The 7,883-nt window shown below is 58.8% G+C and overlaps 1 protein-coding gene across 1 annotated transcript; it reads left to right on the top strand.

The window, feature by feature from the left end:
- The first annotated feature begins 1,323 nt into the window (after positions 1-1,323).
- On the top strand, positions 1,324-6,777 carry CRABP1 (cellular retinoic acid binding protein 1). Its single transcript, XM_019751199.3, has 4 exons — positions 1,324-1,488; positions 1,927-2,105; positions 3,975-4,088; positions 6,509-6,777. Exons 1-4 carry the CDS (start codon positions 1,419-1,421, stop codon positions 6,557-6,559), a joined length of 414 nt encoding a protein of 137 aa, XP_019606758.1. The 5' UTR covers positions 1,324-1,418; the 3' UTR covers positions 6,560-6,777.
- The last annotated feature ends 1,106 nt before the right edge of the window (positions 6,778-7,883 follow it).

Here is a 7,883-nt window from a genome sequence, read left to right on the forward strand (position 1 = left end):
TAAGATTCAATGCACACCAGCTTCCTCCTTACCCTGAGCTCCAGGGCCCTGATCTCTGAGCATGCCCACCTTCCTGCCGGCCTCCCCCCTCCACCCCACCTACACGCTTCCTTCAACCTCGCAGGACGTGCAGGCCTCAAGCCCCTCCGTTTACTCCACACCTACGAAGCTAGACACCCGGAGTCCAACTGGCCTCTGGCTCCCACGTCCCCCTTCCCTGGCGCTACAGCCCATCATGGAATATTGTAGGGCCAACCTGGCTGCACAAGGACAGTCATCTGGAAAGCTTGCAAAACACCTTCCTGGGCCCTACCCCTGACTTACTGACTGGAAATCTCCAGGGCTAGGGCCTGGGAGTCTGAATTTAGAGAACACTTGCCCAGGTTGCCATGATGCCTGGTTCAAGCGTTGGGGGACTACGGTTCTCTAACCTGTCCCCTTCCCGCCTCCACTGCCAAGAGCACCAGGATTGCCAACGCAGGGCAACGACCCCTCCCTGTGCCCCTGGCATTGTTTGCCCCTCCTACCCACCACTCTCCACGCTGAAGCAGTGCCAACTTTACCACAGGACCTAGGGATCCTAAAATGCCATAGGACGAGGGCTCACCTCTGCTTAAAACCCTTCTAGATGCCTTCACACCCCTGTGCGCTTAGCGGGTGACTTCCGGTCACCTCCTGTCACCTCCTGCCTCACCCTCTTCAGAGGATGCACTCCAGCCACGCTAACACACAGCTCTGTCTTGGCACAAGCTGTTCCTTCCTCTGCCCTGCAAACGAGGGGGACCCACAGTCTCGCGATGCTGGGTTCCTGCAGAGGCGGCCAGGAGGGTGTTGGGGGGATGGGGCTTTCCCACTTCTCGCTCCCATTGGTTCTGCGCAGGCGTGAGAGGTAGGGTGGGATGCCCCACTGGGAGCAGAAAGGGCCCGCTGGGAGTGAGAGCGCGCGGCTCCCATTGCCTGGTGGCCCCACTACCCATTCTTACTTTATATTTTGGATATTCTCAAACATCACAGAAGTGCAGAGAATGGTATAAAGCTTCTCCAAATCCCCACCGCCCAGCTTCCACAATTACCCCTCAGGGCCAATCTTGTTTCCGCTAACCCTCTCCCACCATCCACTTTAAGAAGGGTGGCCTGGGGGTGGCAGAAGCACCGCCACCCCCCACTGGAGGAGAGCGGGTGCCTGGTCTGCACCCTGGAGACCCGGATGGCGAGCGCGCAGTAGGGGGACAGGGGCTGGGCTCCCGCCGGGCAGGGGCCAGGGAGGCGGGGCCGGGGGCGGGGCTGGAGCGCGCCGCGTGGGGGGCGCTTTCTCGGTGACTCGGGGCGCGCGCTGGGCACAGAGCGCAGTCTCGCTGTGCAGCTCCGAGTGCGCCCGCCGCCTTCCCGCCGCCGTCCCCGCAACCGCCGCCGCCAGCATGCCCAACTTCGCCGGTACCTGGAAGATGCGCAGCAGCGAGAACTTCGACGAGCTCCTGAAGGCCCTGGGTAAGCCCCGGGCCGTGGGGGGTGGGCTTTGGGGACCGAGCGCGGCGCATTCCGAGGCGCACCCCACCTAGGAGCGGGAGTGGAGCCCGCGCGCGACCCGCGAGTCCGAGTCCGGCGCACGTTGGCTGGACGCTGGGCGCTTTCCCCGACGGCTCCGCCTTTATCTCGTGCTGGGTCATCGCGAGGAGAGATTCCTGGGGTCCGGGGAGGGTCAGGGACTTTAAATTTGAGGACTCCGTTTGAGACCGGCCCCTGCCACGAATTCTCTGGGTTTCTCGGAGAAAGCCACGCACCCTTTCTGAGTTTCTTATCTGGAAAATCGGGGCGAGGGCAGGGGGAGGAGCGGCTCGGTTTTTAGGCCCCCACCTGAGGTCAGAAGGCGTGGGAGGTGCCCCCAGCCCTGGGACCAGAGCGGGGCGCGCGCGTGCTTCCCGGCAGGTGTGAACGCCATGCTGCGGAAGGTGGCCGTGGCGGCTGCGTCCAAGCCGCACGTGGAGATCCGCCAGGACGGGGACCAGTTCTACATCAAGACATCCACCACTGTGCGCACCACCGAGATCAACTTCAAGGTCGGAGAAGGCTTTGAGGAGGAGACGGTGGACGGACGCAAGTGCAGGGTGAGCCCAAAGCCGGGCAGCGAGCGCCCCGCCCCGAACCGCGCAGCCACGCGCACCCGTCTCCCCCCCGTGCAGCCTGTGGCGCGCTTTCCTGGCAGGGTGTGTGCACCGGCGGTTTGCAGAGATTTGTGCAGCTGGGTGCCCTGGGCTCGGGAGAAAGTCCTGCCTCTTACCCCCCAACCCCCTGCCTAAGCCGCCTCCCCAGTTGCTAACTGCCGCGCCGCGTTCCTGGCGGGGCTTCTGCAGCGCTTTGCGGTGACCCGGGCGCGGGCGGCGCGGGCGCAGGAGGTGGCAGAGCCGCCACGTTTCCTGTCGCAGGTAGATCGGCGGCTGTGGTGTCCCGCCCCTGGTCCCTGGGCTCCTGGGGACGCTGTGGGTCCAGTTTCAGCAGTCTAGAGGGCCCCTGCACCTCTCCCGCCCTCCCGCCGGCCTTCAGCCGGGTTCCTTACAGGCAAAGCGGGATCTTTTCAAAAAGCAAGGCAGATTCCGGCCGCGAAATGGACGAGGTGCTCTCTCTGAGTCCTCAAGGGCAAGAGTTTTGTATTTCTCCGTATCTCAGCCCAGGGTGAAGGCGGGGACTGAGCAGGGAGCTGTGCACTCCTTTTTCAGATGGGCACGTTAGCATTTGGTTGCTCTCTCTGGAGTGGAATGCAGGGCTGGTTACTCATGTATTTTGAGGACAGATGGAAGAACAATCGCTGCTGCTACCGATTATTTAAAAAGTGACAAAATGTCTCTCGCTTTTGCCAATGTTTAAAAAATCAAAAACTAGCAACATTCCAGAGTGAGAAACTGTTTTCACCTTTCCCCAGTGGGGGCTGTGTGATGCACAGAGTGGGATCTCTGAGCATAGGGTTTGGGACAAGACACAGTGACGCAGCCCCCAGGAGCACGCTGGCCCTCATGGCAGTATTTGGGCCCCAGAGTTGGCACAGCCTGAAAGTGATGGCCATGCTTGGAGCTGGCAGGATCGAGCCCGTCACAACACATAGTTAAAGCAGGAGCAGACAGCAGCAGCGTTAGAAGGCAGGGCTGGGAGGCCCAGGGGGAAGCCTGGCAACGGGCAGAGCTCAGTCTGGGGACGTCCAATGGTGGCTGCTGCCGGGCGGCAATTCTGATCAAACATCCAAGGCTCGCAGGACAGCCCAGAGAGTGGGGTTCGTCCCCGCCCTGCCTGATGCTCCACCCGTGAGCTAAGTGAGCAGGCACACATCCTCCTGGGTCCCCAGCCCCACCCCACCCCTGCAGCTCTGCGTGGTGTGGACACTGGGAATGCTGCCGGGAGTCCCTCCTTTGCCTCCCACCTCCAACAGCATGAAGACCCTTCAGATTGGATGGTTTGGTTTTTAAAAACTTTTTCTAGAGGGATGTAACCTGGAAAGTGGCACTTTTTACTCTCAGAACCAGACACCCAGCTTTATCAGAGCGGGCTGATCAGTGCAAACAGAAGGGAAGGTGTTATCCCCAAATCCATGCACGGAGCAGAGCTCCTGGTCTGGCGAGGACGTGGTTACTTTTAGCCGCTGTAAAATCTTGTAGCTCTGATGTGAAGCTTCTTGCCACGAAAACCCAGTTGCGTGATGGGTGGTCCACTGTGCCGTGCAGGAGTCTTCGCGCTCTCAGCTTTATTCCTGCAGCTGCACGGTCTGCGCCGAGAGGCTGTGGCACTTCGCTGAGTGTGTGTGCAGGCGTGTGTAATACAGGTGTATTGATGCCCATGTAATCCGTGACCAGCTCTCTGAATTTGGACGCCATAGGGTGCAGCGGAGAGGCTCTGGGCGCGCCGACAGGGTGCATACATTGTTCCCTCGGGGCTGTTGTGTCTGCCCCCGCTGCCAAGGTCGTAATCCATGGTTTTCCTGCCCACAGAGTTTACCCACTTGGGAGAACGAGAACAAGATCCACTGCACACAAACTCTCCTCGAGGGGGACGGCCCCAAAACCTACTGGACCCGGGAGCTGGCCAACGACGAGCTCATCCTGGTGAGGGCCCTGGACCCAGTTCCCTAGATGACGCTCGCAGTGGGCCACACAAATGTCCTCCCTCGCCCATTTGGAGAGGGACACTGCCCTGGGTTAAAATGTGAGCAGAAAACCCACAATGACAGCTTAGGTCAGAGGACATCGCTGCTCGTTGGTGGGCAGGAGACAGCAGTGGCTCCAAGGGCAGAGGAGGGGTGAGAGGCAGGCTGCACAGCTGCCACCATCCAGACCAACCCATTGTCCCTGCACTGACTTGCTGACTTGTTCTCAGCCAGCCTCCCCTCCCCGGCTTGGGATGCTTGTGCTCCGTGAGGTCCCAGGGTTCATTTTGCTGCCTGGGAAAGATTTCAGCAATTCTAGCACATCAGCACTGGGAGCCTTAGAGAGCATTTCTACCTCTGCACTTAGAAACTCCATTGGCCTTTGGGAGCCGGGCGAGTTGTGCTAATTTGGGAAGTGTCTGAGTGTGACGCAACATGGAGGTGTGGCCTTTAGAACGGGGAAAGTGGGCTCTACCTTAAAAATATTCAGATTAAAACATTCTGAACAGCCCTGGCCACACATTTACCTGGAGAGGCCAAGTTGGAAACCCCTGTAGTTTATCACACACCTCCTCCCTTTATTGTAGGTGTGGGAGCAAAGGAAGATGGGGAGGGCAGGACACCCCATGTCACCCTCCCTCTGTGTTCAGAACCGACCATGCTTTCCCTGCAGCCCCCTTCTCCCCCAACTAGAAGCGGGGAAAGCTGTCCTGGGTAACCAGGAAACAATACCCTTTGTGTCGTCAGGCGTGTTGTATCATCTCCCCTCGTGGACTGCCAGCCTGACCCATCCCTGCAATGTCACCTTGAAATGCTGGGACAGGAGACAGTGGGTGTACCAGGCAGGACTCGTGTGTGACCTGGCATGGCCCGTCCCTTCCCCAGCTGTAAGATGAGGGGCTGGGCTGATGTCTGCCCCCTGAGGTCCCTCTCAGTCCGGAAATAACACGCGTGTGCTGCGAGGAGACCCTAAGCTGAGCTGCCTGTTCCTGTAGCCGAGGCTGCCCCTGCTCCTCCCCTGCAGTGTCCTCACGTGCTTCTCCTCTCGGACAGAAAGGACCGGCTTTGCTGGTGACCTGCAGAGTGTTGTTTCCGAGGAGGGAATACCTGACGGGGTTGGGGAGCAAGTTGAGGCTGCGGCATGGACATTTAGGGGCAAAATGCATACATGGTTCGCTGGTACCACAGCTAGCAAAGAGAGGCGGTTTTAGAGTTCTTGAGCATGGCTGCGTTTGCTCTGTGAGAATGTGTGACTTTATCTAGCTCTGCAGTGTGGGGCAGCCACTGTGCCTCCTTAGAAGGGCAGCAGGGGTAAGCACGAATGACTTCGTGTTCCCTGGGACGGCGTCCTAGCTCACATTCTCTGACAGCATCCCATGAGCCCGTGAGGGACGCGGCAAGGATCAGAAGAGCCAGGCAACTCCAAGCTCAGCCCAGGGCCCTTACCTTCTGAGAAGCTGAAAGACAGGGACCCTCTGCGGGGAAGTGTCCGCCTGCACACGAACACCCACGGCAGGCCCACAGACAGGACTGCTTGCTTTTTGGGTTTGCTTTTCAGCATGCATCTTGCTTTCCCTGAGAGCACGGGGAGCAGGGCTGTGGAGAACTGCTGAGTGGAGACAGCTTACTTACGGGCAACACCATTTCACGGGCCAGAACAAATCCGTCTTCCTCCATCTGTGGAGTGGTTCATGTCCTCCCCACAGCAAATAAACAACAAGCCACAGATCTCAGCTGCAAAGAGCCTTTGGGCTCATCCTGTTCAATTCTACCCGGGCCCTCCCGGCCCCCACCCCAGCCACAAACTGTCAGGAGAGGAGCCGAGCCCCCGCTCACCTACTGCGGCTTTGTAGCTGAGACTGGTTTTCTAGCTTATGGGTAACCTGAGTGTTACTTCTCCAGCATCTCAGACGGTCTCCAGGCTGGACAGCTGCTCCCTGAAAAGCCTCTGCACCCCTCTGAAACGATTCCATCTGGCTGGTCAGTGCTGGAACCCAGGACTCCAGCTGCCCAACCCCTTGCTCTCTTGAAGTCATTTGAAAAGAAACAAAAACCGCTTCACAAATGGCCAATACGACATTCTCCCTTTCAGTTTAATTTCAAAAGCAAAGCCAGGAAACTCGCATTTCTTATGTCAGCATTCACAGGTTCCAGAAGGAAAACTGCATATAACATAATTCTATACCCTGGGTGCCAATATGGAGCTTAAGGGAGGAAAAAAGAAAGGAAACCCTTAGCACTTAGCATGAGCACATGGCACAGGAAATTGAATGTCTGTTTCAAAGCGTTTTTAACAGGCCAGTAAGTGGCCTTATTAGCGATATGCTTTAAACATTTGTACAGGCATCTGCCCTGATTGGTTTTCCTTCTTTTCTGCAGACATTCGGCGCCGATGACGTGGTCTGCACAAGAATTTATGTTCGGGAGTGAAGGCAGCCGGCTTGCTCCTGCTCTGGGGGTGCGATGCATGTCCCCCCAGGAATGTCACAGGTCCAGGCTGCCAGTGGACCCGCCCTCGTGCCGACATTAGGTGATCCCACTTCTTTCCCCAGCCCCGCCCGTGCTGTAGTGCCTCCCCCGCCCCAGGCCGGCGCTGCAGGCCTTGGCACCTGCTCGCTTTCACTCGTCATTAAACTGGCTGGACGTCTCAGGCGTCTCCCTTTGCCTCTTGCTTCCACTCTGGGTCTCTGTGTGCCTGCCGTCCTGTCCCGGGCACTGTGCTGGCCTGGGCCATGCGTCCAGCCTCTGCCTACTGCCAGGTGCCAGGCTCGGCGCTCCAGCGGGGCCGGCCAGCAGGCCTCTCTCCATCTGGGCCGAGGCTGCAGGTCCACGTGTGTCTGAACCGTAGTGTGTGGCTTTTCAATTGAATTAGTTGGCGTATTGGTTCCCAGTAGGAAAGGGAGGGCACGTTCACAGGCGCAGCTGGGGAGCGCTCAGAATGAAGGGACCATTTCCATGGACTGGACGGAGGACGAGAGGCAAGAAAGGGTGGGAGGCACTCGGACTAGCCCGCAGAGCCGTCAGCCCCCAGGCCTGAAGACAGGGTCACCAGCCCACAGGCTGCAGCCTGGGAGAGGGTCCTCCCCGTGGGAGCTGTGGCAGCACAGACACACAGCCACCACTGAAACACGGCCCCGTGGATGCGTATGTGGGTGGGTGGGGGGCTCTCCGGCTTGGCTTTGAACTAGGGGTGAAGGATGCTGACCTGCCACCTTTCAGTCTCTGATCTACCGATTCTGCCCATTGGCCAAACCCAGGTGGAATCTAGACGGCACGAGAGTGGGGGCGGGAGAGGGGTGCTGCCCACAAGAGCCACCTTTCCAGGACACAGCCAGGCGGCGAACGGGTCTAAACATGCAAGTGGACAGCCTGCAGTTGCCAACTTTTACTCTTGAAAAACAGATTTCACATGAAAAATCTGGGTTTAACAGGAAACTTGGGGAATCTGGCAACCCTGGGCCTACATTCCCACAGCGCAACAACTGGCCTGGTAGGGTCCCCCTTTTAAACAGAACTACCCTCAGCTTCCCCGCGGCCCCCACCACTGCCCCTGCCCCATTCAGGTTGCCTACCTGCTTCTTGGGAATCTGTCCTGGTCACCCCAGGCCCATGGGTTCTTGGCAAAGCCGGAGTCGGCTGACCAGCAGTGTTGGGCACGGATGGGGCCAGGAGGTGACACTGTGTCCTCACTGATGGAGCAGACACCTCAGGCCCAGGCACCAGCACCTGAAAGGAGGGAGGACACGTTTACCTG

This window comes from Rhinolophus sinicus, chromosome 13 (assembly GCF_057876585.1).
Source record: "Rhinolophus sinicus isolate RSI-liver-muscle chromosome 13, RSI-T2T, whole genome shotgun sequence".
Lineage (NCBI taxonomy): Eukaryota > Metazoa > Chordata > Mammalia > Chiroptera > Rhinolophidae > Rhinolophus > Rhinolophus sinicus.